The sequence below is a fragment of the Gouania willdenowi genome, chromosome 6, assembly GCF_900634775.1.
Source record: "Gouania willdenowi chromosome 6, fGouWil2.1, whole genome shotgun sequence".
Lineage (NCBI taxonomy): Eukaryota > Metazoa > Chordata > Actinopteri > Blenniiformes > Gobiesocidae > Gouania > Gouania willdenowi.
Genome location: NC_041049.1, coordinates 28215013 through 28236016, shown reverse-complemented (window position 1 = coordinate 28236016; position 21004 = coordinate 28215013). Strand labels below are relative to the sequence as shown.

The following is a 21004-nucleotide window of genomic DNA, read 5'->3' as shown; positions in this document are numbered from 1 at the left end:
GAAGCTTTCAGTTTCTTGGGGCACTCCGAGGAAAATCCTCCCTGTCTTCCCTGAACTGCTTATAGAAGTAGCGCATCCCTGGGGTAGCTGCCCTTTCACCGGGAGGAACCCGGTGGAAGGTGCCTCCATACTCGACTGTGAGGCCATGAATGCCGCTGACTATTCAGGATGCCACCGGTGGAGCCGCTTATAGCGGCGCACCTGTTCCCACGTCAGCCTGCCGTGTCTCCACGGAGACCCATGCTGCCGTCAAAATTGGACCGTCTCCAGTGTGACCTGTCCTATAGGACTTACGCGGCCGCTGTCCTCTCAGTCAGGGCCATGAATGTCCTCTCCCTCCTCACCGCCTACAAGGCAAAACTTTGTGAGGATTTCGCTCTGTCCCGGGACCCAGCAATAATGGTGGAGACATCCACGGTTGCCGATGTGTGTCTCCAGACCCAGGCCTGCTCACTGCAGCTTTAGGTGAAGTGTTGGGCAACATGGTGGTCCAGGAGTGTGCTCGCTGGCTCGACCTTGCTAAGCTGACGGAAGCTGAAAAATGCGATATCCTGGATGCTCCCATTGTTCCCGAGGGAATCTTCTATGCAGTGGGGCCGTGAAGCCAGGAAGAAAGATGATGAGCCCCTGCCCCAGGAAGCCCCTGCTCGGATCTCATCTGGCACGGTGGAGGACGGCCCTGCAGCCTGCTCCCCAGGGTCCTCTGTTTAAAGCACCGAGGCCCTCCGCTCCACCTCCATAGTTTCGGCAAGGCCCGCCTACCTGTTCCAGAAAACCTCCGGCCCTGACAACTGCTGCGCCGGCAGAATGATGACGGGACCCGTCATGCCCATCCAGGGGGAGGACTCTGTCCCCTCCTGGTTGGGTGTAGCAACTCTCCCGTCATCACTTTGTTTCCTGGAATAAGCAGGATATGCTCGTCCTGGGGTGTATGGCATCGTCCCGCCGACAGGGGGCTCCACTGCTCTGCAGGTGGGCCCTCTTGTCACATACAGCCTGCTGCCTCTAGGGGGCTTTACCACTGTATGGATGAGCCTTCTCAGACGGTGCCAACAGCCTCCAGCAGAGGGTGCCCTCACGCCACTCTCGGGCACTTTGACTGCATGCGTCCTGCCTCTGCAAGAGGGCGCCACCGGTGAAGAAGCCAGAGTGCTTGACCTCTCTTTCCCTGAGAATAGATAGGTGGAGAGTGCTCGCAGCTCCTCCCTGGATGTTACGGACAATATCGAAGGGTACGAATACGCTGCGGCACTGGCAGACCCCCAGCTTCCTCATGGAGGTGCCTATGGGCACCATCACGGCCAGGAAGGTGGTATCCACAGTCGCCAGCCTATCGGGCTAGGGTGGGATCCACGTGGGCGGGTCTGTGAGGGGTTGCTGGGATGCGGTCCTCTGGTGCGCTCACATAAAGTACTTGGAACTGTCAGCGGTGTTCCGCTCGCTGATCCACTTTCTTCCATCTCTCAGGGGACATCATGTCCTGGTGAGAACGAACAACACCACCGCCTGGGCAGTTTCCCGTAGGTTGCTGTTGTTGGCACACAGACTAATCCTGTGGACTGTGGGGTGTCTCCTCTCACTGAGGGTGACGCACGTCCCGGTCAACATGAACGTGGGCAAGGACCTGCTGTCCAGGGGCACGCCGTTTTACAGAAAATGGATGTTCCACCCAGATGTGGTGCGACAGCTGTGGGCCTGTTACGGACGAGCAAAGGGGGACCTGTTTGCCGGGGGTGTAGAAAACGCGTGGTGTGCGATGTTCTACTCCCTGGACAACTTGGGGGCTCTCCTTGGCATAGACCTACTAGCATGCAATTGGCCGCACGTGCTTCTCTATGCATTTCCTTCATTGGCTCTGATTCCCCCCACCCTGTGCAGGGTGAGGGAATGCGGGCACTCTCTGATCCTGGTCATGCGCTGGTTGGTGGAGATTTACCAGCTGCTGTGTGCTTCCCCCTGGCAGCTCCAGCTGCACAGAGGCCTGCTGTCGCAGGCGAGAGGCACAATTTTTCAATTATGCCCAGAGCGTTTGGTGCTGTGTGTTTGGCCCCTGAGTGGTGCAATCTGTCGGCCGTAGGGTTATCACAGAGTGTGATCTTTACCATACAGAACGCCCGGGCCCCTTAGATCTCTTTATGATTGCAAGTAGAGGGTGTTTGAGGAATGGCGTCTCCAAGAAGGCCACGGTGGGTGTGATTCTGTCATTCCTGCAGGGCCTGATTGACAAACACAAAGCTTTTTTCACTGTGAAAAATGTATTCGGTATTTGGGGACAAACCGAGGAGTCAGCATCAGCTGGTCTGCTTGGGATCTGGCGGTGGTTCTGGAGGGACTTAAGGGTCCCCCGTTCGAACCAATGGGTGAGACGGACCTGAAGTTACAATTATATGGGCAGGACATGGTGCCTTAGGAGGAGAGATCAGCTGTTCGTCTCCTGGGCCAATCCTCGTACGGGGAAGCCTGTCACTAAGCAACGCTTGTCACACTGGGTGGTGGAGGCTATTGCTTTGGTTTACTCAAGTCAGGGTCTGCAGCCGCCTACGGGTCTGTGTGCACACTCGACTCTGGGTTTTGCCACATCCTGGGTTTTGTTCGGGGGAGTGTCTGTTCAGGACATTTGTCCGCATTTACATGCTGGACGTATCCCCCCTGTACGTGGCACGGGCGGTTTTATTGTCCTGATGTAATCAGACTTCTGCCCTGAAGGCTGGTGCTACTCGATAAGCTTGTCTACGTTACAGGAGTTTCCATATCCCATAGTGAGAAATCTCACAAAATATTATGAAATAGAACTTTAGGTTACTCTCGTAACCCCGGTTCTATGAGTAATATGAGTGAGATGTCTCGCCAGACAACCCTTCTTTCTCGAACAAGGAGAAGAGATTTGCTTATTTGAATAGTGGGCACCTGTCTGTGTTCTCCTTTTATAGGTGGGAGGATCTCCCAGTGGACTGTTGCGCTTCACCGGGCAATCAGGATTGGCATAGTGGAATAGAGTGCTTCTGAGGAATGTAGACAGAGGTCACATCCCATAGTGAGACATCTTACTCATATTACTCATAGAATTGAGGTTACGAAAGAAACTTAGTTATATACGAGGCACCAATTCAAGCACACCTGTGCAAAAGCGACACACAATTTGAAGAGGTTTGCTTTAATCTGAGTCTTACAGAAAATGAACTTCAAAAAAGGTAAATACATTTACAACTTGTAAATGTACCAACAACAAAAAAAAAAAAAGAGACAAATAATCACAAAAGTAATAAATACTGTGTTTGAATACAATCTCTGGCTGGTAAATGTTAGCATGTTAATGTGGTAAATGTGTCACTGCTGTGTGTCCTTATGTTTGTGATTTAGTGTGTGTCGTTAATGTTTGCGTGTGTGTTTGACTTTGTTTCTGGGTCTGTGTTGTGTTGCAGCTGGACACACACAGTGGCTCCTCTGTGAGCAGCTACACAAAAACAAAACAAAGCTGCTGTGCTAGTCGCACACAGCTGACGGAGATGTTTGTGTGTAAACTGCTATATAATAGTCATGGTAATTCACTTTTGTCACATATCTGTGCTGCACACAAACCATGTTCTCTGCTTTTAAACCATTCCTGATGGGCAGTGGGCAGCCACAGTGCAGCGCTCATGGTCCCAGAATGGATTGGAACCAGTGACCCTCCTGGTACCAGTCTGCATCGTACAATAAGAACATATGCCCACCCTTTTCACATGTTTTTCCTTCTGGTGATAGTCACAATTAAGCAAAAAAAAAAAGTATTACTACTTCATCCTGTTTTTGCAAGAACAAAACATGCATAGATGTGTTTCTCTGGTGTTACCTTTGACGACATATACAGACATGGTAAAAGAAACAAAGAACAGCTCCACACTGGTTTAAAGTGTTTACCACCGAAGATACAGTTTCAGTGTCAGTGATGGAAAAAAGAAAAAGTGTACACAATGAAGCTGCTTTCAAAGGTCACACACGCACACACACACACACACACAGAGTGAGCGTGTGTGTGTGTGAGTGAGTGAGTGACAGTGACTCTGTGTCCTCTGAACAAAGCTTGTGTTGTCGTTCATCTTCAGCTTGAGTTTCTCCTCAAATCACTTTGGAACTTGGAGCTGGAACATCATGAAGAGCTTCTTCGCTGTCCTGATCATCATCAGCGTGATGCTGCTGCAGCACGGTGAGAGACACACACACAGACAAATCAGGTGAGGACCTCAAAAGCACAATGGTTCCTCGTGGGGATTCCAGCATTGTGATGACATTGTCTGTCAAAGAACAATAGAGATTTATTTTGTTAGGTCTTCCTATCCTTGAGGGGACATCATCTGAAACTGTGTGCGTGCGTGTGTGATGATCTGAGCAGTGTCGATCAGTATCAAAGGCTAACGTTCTTTATGATGTTACTGTACTGATTCGGCTCAGGGAGAAACTCCGCTGTTAGGAGTTGCACACACACACACACACACACACACACACAGAGAGACTATTGACAGGCAGATGAAGCTGCTCTGCTTCTCATCTAAGCTCTGTATGTTTGGAGGCTGTATTCTTACCCTTGTGTGGACTCGTCTCCCAGTTCCTTCAGCAGAAAAACATTCCCACAGCATGATACTGCCACCACCATGCTTCACAGCAGGGACGATGTGATCCAGGGGATGAGCGGGCCCTTTTCTTCTGGTGAAGCTTTCAGTTCACTTTAGTTTCATCCCAGCAGAGTTCAGTTCTTTAGTTCTTCTTACTGCATCTGATGTCCTCTGAGACCGGTATATACAAAGCTAACACATCTCTCCTTTAGTGAGCTTCAACTAATCAAAAAATTGCAATACCACATCAGCTGCACTATGAAGCTAGTTATTAACACATTAACTTTACCCAGGGTTTTCCAACCTGGATTAGTATCCACTCACATAAAAGGGGTGGAATTTGCATTATATGATCAATCACAAACACAGAGAAACCATGCAGAGCAGCATACATCACCCTTGAGGAACAGTATGAAGAGTTAATTTTGTGACATTATACAATAATAATTAATCAGACACTAAACAGACTGATCGGTAAGTTTCACTTTTTTACAGCATATACAGTACATTTTCAAAGGGAGGGGCATGCAGCATTCATTGAGCTCAGTAAGCTATACATCATAAGGTGGACATTGTATCTTATATAGCCTATATTATCTCACCTGCCTGGAAATTAGTGCAATGGGCCTGTATTACGAAGCTGGATTTTCTCTTATAGCGCTAACTTTCAGGATTTATTCGGTGTGTCCTGTACTACGATGCTGGCTAACATCTTACTGGGCTAAATAACCATGGTAACTAACATTGAGCCACGACCAGGTTATGAAGTGGGTAAGATCTGAGCGAGTACAAAAGTCCCGCCTCCTGACCAATTGGTTGTCTTGGAAAATGACCTGCCCATTGTTAGAAGATCCTGGTTGGAGAGTGGATCTGACAACTGCGTTTAGGAAATAAAGATTATTAGTGGGTAAATGCAATCCTTTCATTTATCGATGACATCCTTTAGGAAAGCTATAGATTGACATCTGATGGACTGATCTACAGTAGCTGATGAAGCCTGTGTCGGACACTCTCCGTATCGTGGACGGATTAAGTCACTCATTCTTTCATACATATGCTATAGTGACAGTGAAAACCTCAGCAGGAACATAGTGAAACCATGTGCTCTCATCCCAGTGTGTGTGATAAATTGTAAGGAGGACTACCTGAATAGAAATACATCTGTATAAAGTAAAACTGGCTGATCAGAGCCCTGTCCGTTTATCATTTGTTGGATTTATATTGTATAATCTCACGCTTTTACGCATGAACAGTGTCGGCAACTTCCTGCCTATGTTCCTTTTTTTCTGCAGCAACCAGAATTATCCCTCACTTGAGACGTAAATTGCTCAACACAGTTTATCATTGTTTTGATTTGTCTGTTGCTGCAATCTCGACCCCTGTCAAAGGAGTGTGCACACTGTCTGAAATCACCCCGCTTAAGTGAACATGTTTATATCCTACTTCGTAGGACAGGGGCTCTCCAACAGAGAATGTTTTGTTGGGTGAAGCCCGCTAACGTAGAGATATCCAGGATGTACCTATCCAGCTTCATAGTACAGGCCTAATAAGACAAAATCCAGCTTCATAGTACAGGCCATTTGTATTCCCTAATTGTTCTTGTCTTTCCTTCAGTCTGTGGTCTTCGCTGCTATAAGTGCTCAGATTACACCGGACGGTGCCAGAACGTTCAGGAGTGCACATATGAGGACTCGTGCATCTCCCTGAGTGAGCAAGGTACAGACTCACCATTAAACCTAATCAACAACATAAACATCAACATAAATCCTAATCAACAACAACAACAATGTAAATCATGATAACGTAAACAGCATAAACATCAACATAAACCCTAACCAACAACAACAACATAAACCTAATCAACATCAACAACATAAACTCAATCAACAAAAGCATAAATTACACAAACACAAAATAAATATTGACATGAACCTTTATCAACACCAACATGCAGCACCCGCACACCACTGAGAATGGGTGGGGAGGTTGATTTAATAATTAAAAGTAGATACCACAAAGGTGTAGCTGACTAATGATAGTTCCAAGAATATAAACCAAATTTACAGAGATAGATATTTGCTAAGAAGAAGTGGGACACTGAGAGGACTGAACAGAGTAAACAGGAGTACAGGGAGATGGAGCGTAAGGTAAAAGCAAAGGTGGCAAAAGCCAAACAAAGGGCATATGATGACTTGTGTACCAGGTTGGATAGTAAAGAAGGAGTGACTGGTGAGCATGGCAGAGCGATAGAGATGGGAATATGTTGGCAGAGGCCGAAGATGTGATGGAAAATGGAAAGAGTATTTTGAAGAGCTGATGAATGAGGAAAATTAGAGACCAAGAAGAGCAGAAGAGGTGACTGTTGTGGCGCAGGAAGTAACAGATTATTAAGGCTGCCCAGAGAGAAGCTGAGTTATTGTATGAGAAAGTCTGGAGTGGCAGAGAAGTATGTTAAAGCAGAGCAGGACATATATGAGAGCTGTAAGACAGTGGTGAGGTGTGCTGTAGGTGTGACAGAGGAGTTCAAGGTGGAGGTGGGACCGCATCAAGGATCAGCTTTGAGCTCCTTCTTGTTGCTATGGTGATGAACACACTGACAGATGAGGTTAGATAGGGTGCTCCATGGACTACGATGTTTGCAGATGACATAGTGATGTGTAGTGAGAGCAGTGGGCAGGTGGAGGAACATCTAGAGAGGTGGAGGTGTGCTCTGGAAAGGAGAGGAATGAAGGTTGGCCACAGCCAGACAGAATCCATGTGGAGAAGAAACAAAGTGGAGCAGTGAGGTTACAGGGAGTAGAGATAAAGAAGGTGGAGGACTTTAAGTACTTTGGATCAACAGTTCAAAACAATGAAGAGTGTGGAAAAGAGGTGAAGAAGTGTGTGCAAGCAGGAACGGGTGGAGAAAAGTGTCAGGCGTGATGTGTGATCAAAGAGTATCAGCAAGAATGAAAAGAAAGGTGTAGAGACGGTAGTGAGAGCAGCCATGTTGTATGGTTTAGAGACAGTGGCACTGAGGAAAAGACAGGAGGCAGAGCTGGAGGGAGCAGACATGAAGATGTTGAGGTTCTCTTTGGGAGTGAGGAGGATAGATAGGATCAGGAATGAGAACATCAGAGAGCTGGCAGATGTTAGATGTTTTGGAGATAAGTTCAGACTGAGATGGTTTGGACATGTACAGAAAAGGGACTGTGAATATAAAAGGAAAACAAGAAGAGTAAAAAACCCAACTAGGGACAAGAGTTGGACATTAGCAATAGCTACAAACTCTTTGTACAAAACATGTGTATGTAATGGATGATGTCGTGTTGGTGTGTGTATAGATGATGTCATTGATGAAGTCGTGTGTGTGTGTGTTTCAGGGGGAAGGACCATCCGTCAGTGCATCCGTTACACAGACTGTGATAACTCGCGGCTCAGTCAGATGTTTCCCTCCATCTCAGGCTTTTCTTATCGCTGCTGCAGCAGCAACCTGTGCAACGCCGCCTTCACTGCAGCTCCAACCATGCTGCTGCTGGCAGTGGGCGTGGCCTGCAGCTGCTTTTAGATTCCTCACATATTCCTGTCATCAAGGCTTGGCTAATAAATTATCTGACTTCAGTCTGTGTCTGATTAATGATGTCTAATCTCAGGAGGGGATTTAATCACACATCACTGACACTCAGCAGAGCAGAGGTGATGTCTACAAACTCATCTACGCAGAACAAAGTGTATGTGTGCTCCAAACCTTCATAAAAGGAAACACAACTATCCTGAATTAGTTTATTAAACAACACAAAGACACACAACTTGAAGAAATCACACAAATGAGAATATACAAACTCCACACAGAGAGCTGCTCCTACACACACACACACACACACACACACACACACACACACACACACAGTGCGTAACATGGTTTAAGTGCCTCTCTACCAGTTGTTGAAGGGTTGTTGTCATGCATTGAATGGTTGTGTAGTGTTGTGTGTGTGTGTGTGAGAGAGAGAGAGAGAATGTGTGTGGGTGTGTGTGTGTTTGCACTCATTCACTCATATCTTCGGCCCCGCCTCCTTCAGTCTGACATCCAATCACCTCTGGCTGCCCAGCCGTTGGTCCCTCTTCCGGCCTCACTGATTGGTTGTACCAGGGCTGAGGAGCGTCGCAGGCCCCGCCCCCTCTACGGTATGCCCCTCTCCCGGCCCGAACCAGACCCCAGCCCTGGACCTGGAGATGCTCGGCTGCGTGGTGTCCTCGGCTCTGATCCAGGTCCTTGGCGCTCAGTGGGGACATTTTTATGGGAACTGTGTTTCCAAACTTGGAATAGTCCACACAGTAACGGCCCTCCTCCTCCGTCACTATGGAAACAAAGCGCCGCGCCCACAGGATCTCATCTGGAGTGTAGGAGGTCCGGGCCTGCATACTTATCCCAGTGGCCTCCACCACACCTGAGGGACAGGGACACACTCAGCACACACACATGCAGACACTGATCTGTGTGGATACACACTCACCCTCCAGGATGACAATGATTTCCAGGTCCTCAGTGGTCAGTGTGTGTTTGGACAGGTCGTACAGAGGACTGGCTCTGTCGATGGTGTGACTGACGATGAGCGGAGACACCAGGAACACTCCATTGGACCTCAGAGGGTTCTCAACCTGAATGTCAAGCTGACACACTGGGATCACCTCGCCCTCTGCCGTCACTGTGCGCCGGATCACCTGTAACTCACACAGGTTATCCATTATCATCTACCAGGTTTGGGGTGAATTACATTTTTCAATTACAATTACGTCTTCAATTATCCATCTTCAATTACAACTCAATTATGATTAGGGTGACTGAAATTTTTTCTAATTACAATTCAAATTACAATTATTATTTTTATTTACCAACCTACTTATCGTCAGTCCACTCACGTATCCCTACATCGTCCTACCTGCAGCTGGACGGTGGCAGAGATGATCATACTCTTCCTCAGGTCTCCGACTCTGAACATGAAGGTGGGTCGTCCGTTCCGAGGAGCGATGACAGCGTTTCTGGAGAAGATCAGCGTCTCAGCACGTCGGTTGGCTTGAGCGACCTTCATGAAGACACAGCCCAGCAGAACCGCGTTGATGATCAGACCCAGAATGTTTTGCACGATCAGCACCACGATGGCCAGGGGACACTCCTCCGTCACCATCCGACCGCCAAACCCAATGGTCACCTGCAACCAGCAGAACCACAGATCACCTGAAGGTCAGTTTGAGGTCATCTGGATGTCAGTTTAGGGTCATGTGGAGGTCTGAAGGTGGCTGTGGCTCACCTGCACCTCGATGGAGAAGAGGAAGGCGGAAGTGAAGGAGCTGATGGCGGTGACACAGGGCGGAGGTACAGGTTCTCCTTCCGGGAGGGGCTGCAGGTCTCCGTGGGCGAAGGCCAGGAGCCACCACATCATGGCGAAGAGCATCCAGGAGCAGAGGAAGGCGGAGGTGAAGATCAGCAGGGAGTGCTGCCACTTCAGGTCCACCATGGTGGTGAAGACATCCTGTAGGAACCGGCCCTGCACACCAAGCAAGAAGAAACATCAGGCCCCTCCTCCCTCAGGTGTGGAGAACGGAGCTGACCTGCTCTCTGATGTTCTTGTGAGCGACGTTACACGATCCGTTCTTGGTGATGAAGCGAGCTCTGTGCGTGACAAAGCGACTCCGGTTCACCTGCGTCTCCTCCGACAGCCGAGTCAGCAGAAAGCCGTCAGGGAGGAGGTGCTTCCTCGCCAACATGGCCTGCACACACGTTTACAGATAAGGGATAGATAGATATTGTTATTTTTGTGTCATGCACAAAAAGTGGCCAACCTTCATACAAATGCAGTGTCCCCAGAAATAAAGCAGCTGCACAATCTATTCACAGCTCAATAGTAAATAGTACAAAGGTTCCTTTTCTTAAACAGAACTCAAGTTTTTCATAGTCATCGATCCAGAAAAAGTCAGCATTAATCAAGGACATTTTCCTCAAAAACAACTCAACATAAATTAAACAGTAAAACAAGAACTGGAACAAATTCTCAATTTCACCAAAGTTACACAACAAACACAAACTACAGATGATAATCATCCTCCCTCCACGAGTGATACAATAACTGATGTTGAGGCAATGGTACGTAACACCAAATTTAATTCTATTTTTTATTTTAATTTAAAGATGTTTAAAAATGCTTTTTGGTTGGTTTGATGTGGTTTAAACACCACAATGTTATTCAGTTGTACTACAAAACAGATTGTGCATCAGTGTTTTCTTATTTGCAATCATGATGATGAAAATTGTGATGAAGAAAAGATTATTAGTTATTTTCAATACTTAAGTTATTCTTTATGCAAATACTTCTGTAGCTAAACTTAAGTAATATTTTGACTGAACAACCTTTACTTGTATTGGAGTATCTGTACTTTTCCTCAAGGGCAGTAGTAATTTATGAACCCACAATACAAGCTTATATTTCAATTGTGACTTTATTTGAAACATTTAGTATATTAGATTGATGCTTTATGCTATTGTGTCATAATGTTCAACAATATGGTCGCAATAAAAACAAGATAATTTAATATATCATGTTTGATTTTTTTAAATTAATTAATTATTTTTTTTTACTGATGTCCTTTTTTTATGAATTAATAAAATGTAAAATGCAGTATTGATCTGATCTTTATTTTTATACAAAGTTCAGGTGCCTATTCTATTTAAATGACTGTTGCAATAGCTGTATGCAGCGATGTGCGCCTGTTAGCTTTTTAAAACATAATAATGATAATAATAAGAGCCTTTATTATTGTTCTTTGATCACGACCCCAAACTATTTTTTCTTTGATGAGTTTTTGATGACGTTTGTTATACTTTGTGCACTAATCCTGGCTACTCTGTATTTGTTACAAAGTGACAAGATGTGCCAGCTCAGATATCTTTATACATTATATTTAAGAAAGTGAAAGTACAGAATACAGTTGTGTTGTGTTTAAATTTTAAAAAGAATAATGATTAAAACATTTTAATATTATAATAATTAACATTTTTTTTCAGTAATTTATTGATTTTTTCCACACATTCTAGGCGATCCCATATTGGGTCACGACCCCAAGGTTGAAAACCCCTGCCTTTAGTGGAACTTGTGTGCATTTCGCCAATATGTCCCCTGCGCGGCAGTAGTGAGCTGAAGGGCTCAGGATGGAATCACAATCTGTAAAGTTTGTATTGCCATGTTTGTTAACACATGCAGGGAATTTGCTTTGTTGGACAAACGGAAAAAAATTCTGATCATTGTTGATATTTTACTGGATATGATAATTGCACGTAACACACGCGCACACAGAGGTCAGCACGTCTGCATCACAAGGATAAGGTCCTGGTTTTAAAACCCGGGTGGACACTATGTGGTTTCTGTGTAGAGTTTGCATGTTCTCCCCGGGCTTCCGTACATGTAGGTGTGTGTAGCAGATAAATACAGATGGACATAAAGCTACACACACACGCACACACACACACACGCGGACTAAAGACTCACCCGTTCTGTTTTCGGAAGTCTCGCGTGGTTTTGTGGGATGTGATGCTCCGTCTGTATTTCAGCACGGACGGACTGATGAGATTAAGAGGACGTCAGTCCGACCTTCATCATCACCACCACCACCATCATCAGCAGCACCATCATCTTCATCCACCTGCTCACATACACCGTTCACATCCGCTCTGCGCCTTCACAATAAAAGCACTCGTACGTCACTATGGGTTGTGACCTCAGCGATCCTGTCATTACCGTATTATCATCCTCATCCTCATCCTCATCCTCATCCTCATCCTCATCCTCATCCTCATCCTCATCCTCATCCTCATCCTCACCATCATCATCATCATTATCCTCCTCCTCATCATCCTCATCACCACCCCCACCCCCACCCCCACCCCCATCCCCATCCCCATCACCATCCCCATCCCCATCCCCATCACCATCACCATCACCCTCATCCTCATCCTCATCCTCATCATCATCTCGATCAGTTACCAAAGCATCCATAACACCAGGAGAGGCTGGCTAAGGCCATAAGTTCACTGAGACATACTGACATTGAGAAAGCTGGTGTTAAAAAGTTCCCATAAACAGAACACATAGCTTCACTCAAACAAAGAAACCAATGAAAGGTCATTCATGAAGGGTTCAGAGCAGCTTTTATCTGCACAGCATGGACTTTAATGATGGCTTATTTATTATAGTGTCAGATTATATATCTCACATCACACACTGAAACTTTCTGATTTAATCTTTACGCACATGTGACATATGAACATCTTAGGAAAGTTACTTAAATTGGTATTAAAAAATAAAATACACTTAAATTTAAACCAAAATTATTAATCAAAGCGTACATCACAGCATCACTAGCTTATGAGTCATGTGACACGTGGGGTTTGTCAGTCCTGGTTCTGTCCGTTCTTGAAACAGTGAACAGTAGTGTGTGTGTGTGTGTGTGTGTGTGTGTGTGTGTGTGTGTGTGTGTGTGTGTGTGTGTGTGTGTGTGTGTGTGAGATTCAGCGTGGGCCAATCCGTCGGCAGCGCAGCAGACTGCAAAAGGTGGTCCTGAAGGTGGCGCTGCAGAGCGCGTAGCAGCACGGATTGACGGCGCTGTTGACGTAACACAGGAAGTAGCCAGCGGTCCACAGCGACTCAGGGATGCACACGTGGCAGAAGGACGCCACCACTGCCATCACGTTGTACGGTGTCCACGTGACCACAAAGGCCAATAGGACGGCCAGGATGGTCCGCGTGACCCGCCTCTCCCTCACCACCAGCCGACGCCGCCGACGTTCCTCAGAGCGGAAACTGGACGGAAGGGAGTGAAGGTCAAAGCCAGAGTCGGTGTCACTGCGAGACGCCTACAGAGGAAACGTCAGAGGTCAGCCTCATGAAATGTTTGTTGTTTGTTTTGAAAATAACTAAATAAACTCTGATTGGCTCACCGACAGCTCTGGGGTGAGGCCACCAGAGCAGTGTGTGGCTTCTGATTGGCGGAGCCTGCCGATGTAGGCCTCTGATTGGCGGAGCCGGCTCATGCTGGCCACTGAGAGGCGTCCGTAAAGGATGAAGATGGCAGTGGCGGGAAGGAAGAAGGAGGGTATGGCAGTGCTCAAGGTAACAGCCGGGCTTTCCAACAGCTGGGTGTAGCACTGCCCCTCTGGCACCGCCCGCCGCTCACCCCCCCACTGCCAGCCCAGCACGGCTGGTGCCCACAGCAGCAGCGGGAGCAGCCAGGCCACGCCCACAGACAAGCCAGCTGTCCGAAAGGAGCCCCACGGCGGGAAGCGGAGAAGTTGCGTGAGGCGGAAGTAGCGATCTGAGCTAATGAGCAGCAGGTGGAGGACGGACGTGGTGCTCAACACGCGATCCATCACCAACCACAGGTCACACAGCAATGGGCCCAGAGCCCAGCAACCTGTCAGCACCATAGAGGAGTAAACATTCACAGAAAGGAGCCCCACGGTGAGGTCAGACACTGCCAGGCTGAGGAGGAGGAGGTTCTGCTCCTAAAGTCACATAAAAAAAAATGTTATTAGACTCATAATTCACTCATTATATACTAATCTTTGTTTTCTTCTGCCTGTTCCCCTCAGGGGTCTCCACAGTGAATCCTCTATCTCCATCTAACCCTATGAAGGAATGAATGAATGAATCCTCTGTATCCTCTTCTCTCACACCAACTGACTTAATGTCCTCTCCCACTACATCCATAAATCTCCTCTTTGGTCTTCCTCTAGGCCTCCTGCGTGGAAGTTCCAACCTCAGAATCCTTTTACGGATATATTCACAGTCCCTTTTCTGTACATGTCCAAACCATCTCAGTCTGAACTTATCTCCAAAACATCTAACATCTGCCAGCTCTCTGATGTTCTCATTCCTGATCCTATCTATCCTCCTCACTCCCAAAGAGAACCTCAACATCTTCATGTCTGCTCCCTCCAGCTCTGCCTCCTGTCTTTTCCTCAGTGCCACTGTCTCTAAACCATACAACATGGCTGCTCTCACTACCGTCTCTACACCTTTCTTTTCATTCTTGCTGATACTCTTTGATCACACATCACGCCTGACACTTTTCTCCACCCGTTCCTGCTTGCACACACTTCTTCACCTCTTTTCCACACTCTTCATTGTTTTGAACTGTTGATCCAAAGTACTTAAAGTCCTCCACCTTCTTTATCTCTACTCCCTGTAACCTCACTGCTCCACTTTGTTTCTTCTCCACATGGATTCTGTCTGGCTGTGGCTAACCTTCATTCCTCTCCTTTCCAGAGCACACCTCCACCTCTCTAGATGTTCCTCCACCTGCCCACTGCTCTCACTACACATCACTATGTCATCTGCAAACATCGTAGTCCATGGCGCACCCTATCTAACCTCATCTGTCAGTGTGTTCATCACCATAGCAACAAGAAGGAGCTCAAAGCTGATCCTTGATGCGGTCCCACCTCCACCTTGAACTCCTCTGTCACACCTACAGCACACCTCACCACTGTCTTACAGCTCTCATATATGTCCTGCTCTGCTTTAACATACTTCTCTGCCACTCCAGACTTCCTCATACAATAACTCAGCTCCTCTCTGGGCAGCCTGTCATAACCTTTCTGTAGATGTAAAAAACACAATGCAGCTCCATCTGACCTTCTCTGTCATTATCCTCAAAGGAAACACTGCATCTGTAAAACTCTTTCTGGGCATGAAACCATACTGCTGCTCACTAATGCTCATTTCTGCCCTTAGTCTAGCTTCCACTACTCTTTTCTATAACTTCATTGAATGACCCAACTTAATTTCTCTGTTGTTGCCACAACTCTGCACATCTCCCTTGTTCCTAAACATGGGCACCAGCACATTTCTCCTCCATTCTTAGGCATCCTCTCACTGTCTATGATCTACTGCCACCTTTCCTAGACACTTTCATAGCTCCACAGGTATATCATCAGGACCAACTCCTTTTCCACTCTTCATCCTCTTCAATGCCTGCCTCACTTCAGCCTTAATAATCTGTGTTACTTCCTGCGCCACAACAGTCACCTCTTCTACTTTTCTTTGTCTCTAATTTTCCTCATTCATCAGCTCTTTAAAATACTCTTTCCTGCCTATGAACATGGCTTCCTCCTCTCCTTCTTTAACCAGCAGTAGTCCATTTTCCACCAGTACTTTATAGGTCAATAGTACCAATGGCAGACGCATTGGACGCATGGGCTCATGGGCCTCGACTGATCCGGTACTGAACTCTTTGGGTGAGTTGCCTGTTTAGTTTGACATTGGTTTTGTGATCGACACAATTCCTGACACAACCCTCTGCATTTATCCGGGCTTGGGACCGGCACAAGGAAGACACTGGCGTGTGCCCCCTCATGATAACAATAAAAAACACAATAAGAGGAAACATATTGAACAAGACCATTGACCTCACAAATACAAACACTATCCGTGAATGCATCATGTTATTTCTTGATGTTATGTATCATTTGCGTTATTATGATCTTGAAAAAAGTAATGGCACCGTGCGAAGGCGGCAGTTGACAGCAATGGACAGAATGACCAACGCGTTGCCAAAGACCGTCACTGCGCTGAGGGAGGTGGTTGCCATGACCACCAGCACCAACTGGGGGGCACCGAAGGAACGGAGCGCTCTGATTTGACAGGAACCGTTAATGCAGGGGCAGAGCCCAGATGTGGCATTCAGGCTCGAGGGAGGAGCCATCGATCTGTACAAAAACAAACAAACAAGAAAGCAAATCTGACATCCTTACCTCTGTTTTATGGAATGTAGGATAGGCAAGGCATATGTACAGTATTTGTATTGTGCACTTCATACACGAGGCAATTCAATGAGCTTTACATGATTAAAAAGTGCAACAGAAAACATTAAACAGTTTAAAAATAAACAAGAACCAAATCAGCAGTAAAAACATTACATCAACAATAAAATGATCAAAAATCAGATTTTTTGATTGCTCACACAATCTCTGCTGGCAGTGTGTTCCACTTCTTTGCAGCATAAGAACTAAAAGCAGCATCACCATGTTTGCTGTGAAATCTGGGCTCCACTATCTGATACTGTATGTGTCCATAGATCTGAGAGACCTGCTAGGTATACATACCTGACAAGCATCTCACTGATGTATTCTGGACCAAACCCATTCACAGATTTCTACACCAGCAGCAGAACTTTAAAGTCTATTCTGAGGTTGACTGGGAGCCAGTGTAACTAATTTAAAACTTGAGTAATGTCCACTGACCTGTTGCTTTGTTCTGAACCAGCTGTAGCTGTTTGATGAAGACCATTACAAAAGTCCAATCTGCAAGAGAAAATCATGGAGCAGCTTCTGCTGATCTTTCTGAGTCATCAATCCTGTCACTCTGCTATCTGATCTCGCGGGGTTGTGAGCTTTTCAATTACAGAAAACAGTGTGTGAGAGTTGTTGATGTTTTTAGCAATAATTTGACAGAAGTTTCTCTTCCTTGCCTTCAACAAATTAATTTTGAGTTTTGTTGTTCTCCATTTACGCTCAGGTTTTCTACAATCAGATTTTAAATTCTGCCCTATCTCAGACTTCCTCCAAGGTATTTTCTCTCTGCTTGGTTTTTCTCTTAGTTTTAATTGGAGCCACAGCATCTATAGAAATTAGACTTTTGTATCAAAATCATCCAGGAGTTTATCAACTGTCCCCGGCTAGCATTCAAGGTTGGTGTCATTGCTATGCTTCCATAAACTGTGCACCTGTTGTCATTCATGTACCTTTATTTAAGACACAGAGGTAAGGGGGAAAAGATGTTGCAGCGTCTAAATGTAAAAAGGCAGAAATGTTCAGAGAGAGCTAAGTCTCTTACATCAACAGCAGAGACATCAACACCTTTAGAGATAATCAGATCCAAAGTTTGACCTTGAGTGTGTGTTAGACTAGTCACATGTTGTAGAAGACCAAAAGTGTCCATTAAAGCATATCGTTCTTTGGCAGTATTGTCCATGTTATTGCCTATGTGAATATTAAAGTCACCTCTTATTATTATTAAAAAGTTGTATTATGTATATGCAGACAACTAACAGTAGTTCATCCAACTCATCCATAAATTCTCCAGAATATTTGGGGGCCTATGAACAACTAAAAACAGAACTCTTGAATCAGCATTCAATAAGAACAACAGATATTCAAAGGAGATAAAAATCATCAAATATGAAAAAATGAATTAAAGATGGCAGCAACTCCACCACCTTTCCGGCAAGTATGACACTTATTGAAATAAATAAAGTCTTGTTTCGTTGAGAGAATAGTATTACTGATATCATCATTTAACCACGTTTTATTAAAAAGTTAAAAAAAAAAGTCCAAGTGATGTATCAAATTAATATCATTAATTAACAATGATTTGTAAACAAGAGATCTAATGTTAAGAAGAACTAACTTTAAAGACTTTACTGGAGACACTGGTGCACTCTTTGCTTGACATGCTATATATTTGCCAATGGGAGCCTTCCGGTGCCGGGTCCAGAGCCAGTGTTACCTGTCACAACAGGAATTTAAAAAGCTGCAATAACTTAGTAAGGCCCTGACTTTTTCTGGTTGTTCCTACAAAAAAATACTGCAGTCCAGAAAAGCCCACATCAGACACAGCTCACTGTATGTTGAACACAACTGGCTGTTTGCATCATGCTCTTATTAGCATGAAGGAGAAGAGGGATCTTGGACCCTCTACACAGAGGTAAACTATATAAGTGGTTGTTGGCATTGTCTATTTTGCCCTTTTCCTTGCTTTACCTCTGTCTGTGGGAGTTGTTAAATTTTTTTATTTTATGTTTTTACATTTGACTAATATTCTTGCTTTAACTGTTTGTAGGTGTCTACCCCTTTTCTTGCATCACTTTTGATTGAAAGCATTTTTAATATTTTGCCATTTCCCCTGATTTACTATAGCCTTCCTTACCGCTGTGGTGTTTTACATATTTTAACCTTTTCCTTGCCTTACCCATTTTCATTAGTCATATTTTGCCCTTTTCTTGCCTTACTGTCAAAAGGTGTTTTTTTTTTTTTAAATGAATATGAGGCTATGCTCGTGCCTAAGAATACGATAAACTTGCCATACCTCTTTTTAAAGGTGTTTATTATGAATATTAGGCTATTCTAGTGCCCAATAATAGGGTAAACTTGCCATACCTTAAAGGTGTTTAATATTTTTGCCCTTTTCTTCCCTTATCAGTATTATAAGCTTTTTAATATTTTTGCCCTTTTTCTTGCCTTACCTCTGATTAAAGGTGTTTAACATTTTGCCCTTTTTCTTGTTTTCCTGTTTAAAGTTTATATATACAGTATACACATATAAATTGCCTTTTTTTCTTCCTTATTATACCTTTTTTTTATCTTTGCCTGGTTACCTGGTTTAATATAATCCTACCTCTGAAGGAAGGTGTTTTTAATCCTTTTTCCTGCCTTTCTAACCAAGACACACACAGACACAGACACAGGCAGTCCTTCACACAAAAAAGCACAGACACAGACAGTAATGTATCACTGACCTGTTGGTACTTCAGTTGGTTTGTGGTTGACTTCTGTGGATCTGACCAAAAGCTCCACCTCACTCAGCCCCTCCCAAGGTATATATATACATGATCGACGTTGTAGCTTCCTTACATAATATTGCTATTGTATTAACTAAATGAGATATTACACAGTAAGCATTCTTGACTGACAGGCTATCTGGAGTTTAAGATTACACAGTGATATTTTTGTGGTATGCAAATGTATTATGGGCCTGCACTATGAAGCTGGATTTCTTCTTATTGCGCTAACTTCCATGATTTTTTCCAGCTGTACTCCAATGCTGGTTAAATTCTTGCTGGGCTAAATCCCTGTGGTAACTTAGGCTGAACGACTAACCTGGTAGAGAGGTTTTGCTCCAACTATGATGAGCGAGTATTAAAGTCTCACCTCCTGACCAATCGGTTCTCTTAGAAAATGACCTGCTCAAGAAAAGGTAGATCATTCGGTGGACACACTGCTACATGGATCTGATGTGACAGCTGACAGGAGAGATAATATTTATGATTGATGCAATCCTTAAATTTACCCATGACATCTTCTAGGAAATATATAGATCTTCATCTGATGGACTGACCTACATAAGTCAGTTGATGTCGAGCGCTTTCAGACCAATACATTCATTCATTCATGTATTCTGTGGTGATGCAGAGAGCCTCAGTCCTGTTAGATAATACCGTCTGTATAAAATACAAATATTGCCCCTTATGATGTAGGCTGAGCCATATGAATACAGCATCAGAGCCACAAACAAGGTCTGTACCTTTATAAAGTTTAACTAGTGTTTGTTTATTCTCCGATAAATTCATATTGTATAATCTCACTAATTTATGCATTAACAGTCAACAGCCCCCCACCCGATCACCACCTCCATGAAGACATTACCTGCCGCATTGTACATATACATATTTATCCTTTAATCTCTATCTATTCTTTATTTATCCCTCATCGTTTATATTTATCATTGTTATTGTTGCTGGCTTGTTTCTTTGTTCTGCGCACCAAGTCTAATTCCTTGTGCTGTCTTAAAAACTGTACTTGGCCAATAAAACATTTCTGTTCCTTCCATCCAGCTTTTTCTGCAGCAACCATTTTTTTTTCGTCTAAATTATGGATTTTAATTATTAATTTGTATGTTCAAAGAATTATTCCTCAATTGTGACGCAAGTCTGGTTTCTCTGCGTTTTTGATTGGTCAGACACTGCAATCTCCGCCCCTGAAAGCATCCGTAGCCAGGCGGAAATCACCTGGCTTAAAGGTCCCATGTCATGCTATTTTTCACTCATCTCTATTTGTTCTAAGAACCCCAAAAACATAGTATTTGAGAAATTTCCCATACTTGCCTGTTTTCCAGTTTTAGCCTTTGAAAAGTCACTTTCTGAGCAACTCTACACAAACAGGCTGATTAGTGGTCTACTTATGCATATTCAAGAGTTGGTGTGTCTATAGACAGTACACTGACTTCCTCCTCCCCGCATGGTGACATAGGGCCAGAGGACGGACCGCCCTCCTCCCATCCACTCCGTAGCCGAGCTCATGCTGCTTTATAAGCACAAGATAGAGCGTGGGGGCGGGGCGTTCACCGGTACATACATAGCACTGCACGGAGAACGCTGAAATGCTCACATTCGTGGGTGTGTCTGTTTACATATCAATAACGGCAGAGAGCTTCCTGGAGGTGCAGGTCAAATTCGTCATCAAAGTGGAAACACGTCATCTACTACCTTGTAGTAAGAAAGGAGCAAATCACCCTCTAACTAACGATTGATGGAATCAATGAAAAAAACACTTTGAGCATGTGTATGAAGCCCATATAGCACTTTTATGATGTTTAAAGCACAGAAAA

At 44.8% G+C, this 21004-nt stretch overlaps 3 protein-coding genes across 4 annotated transcripts; 1 reads left to right on the top strand and 2 right to left on the bottom strand.

Annotated features, from left to right (window-relative positions):
• Nucleotides 1-4049: 4049 nt before the first annotated feature.
• Nucleotides 4050-8192, top strand: cd59b (CD59 molecule (CD59 blood group) b). 2 transcript variants are annotated; one of them, XM_028451466.1, is made up of 3 exons: nt 4050-4186; nt 6207-6308; nt 7955-8192. In XM_028451466.1, the coding sequence occupies exons 1-3, from the start codon at nt 4132-4134 to the stop codon at nt 8137-8139; spliced, it is 342 nt and encodes a 113-aa protein (XP_028307267.1). In that variant the 5' UTR covers nt 4050-4131; the 3' UTR covers nt 8140-8192. The 2 variants fall into 2 exon arrangements, with proteins under 2 accessions (XP_028307267.1, XP_028307266.1); XM_028451465.1 differs by having other exon boundaries at nt 4103-4686.
• Nucleotides 8193-8506: 314 nt separating this feature from the next.
• On the bottom strand, nt 8507-12282 carry kcnj11l (potassium inwardly rectifying channel subfamily J member 11, like). The gene is made up of 6 exons (XM_028451464.1): nt 12113-12282; nt 10182-10340; nt 9881-10117; nt 9512-9781; nt 9086-9293; nt 8507-9019 (listed from the first exon to the last, which is right to left on the bottom strand). The coding sequence occupies exons 2-6, from the start codon at nt 10335-10337 to the stop codon at nt 8616-8618; spliced, it is 1275 nt and encodes a 424-aa protein (XP_028307265.1). The 5' UTR covers nt 10338-10340; nt 12113-12282; the 3' UTR covers nt 8507-8615.
• An 849-nt stretch (nt 12283-13131) lies between these two features.
• Nucleotides 13132-16325, bottom strand: LOC114466014 (muscarinic acetylcholine receptor M4-like). The gene is made up of 3 exons (XM_028451433.1): nt 16125-16325; nt 13561-14124; nt 13132-13476 (listed from the first exon to the last, which is right to left on the bottom strand). The coding sequence occupies exons 1-3, from the start codon at nt 16323-16325 to the stop codon at nt 13132-13134; spliced, it is 1110 nt and encodes a 369-aa protein (XP_028307234.1).
• Nucleotides 16326-21004: the final 4679 nt, after the last annotated feature.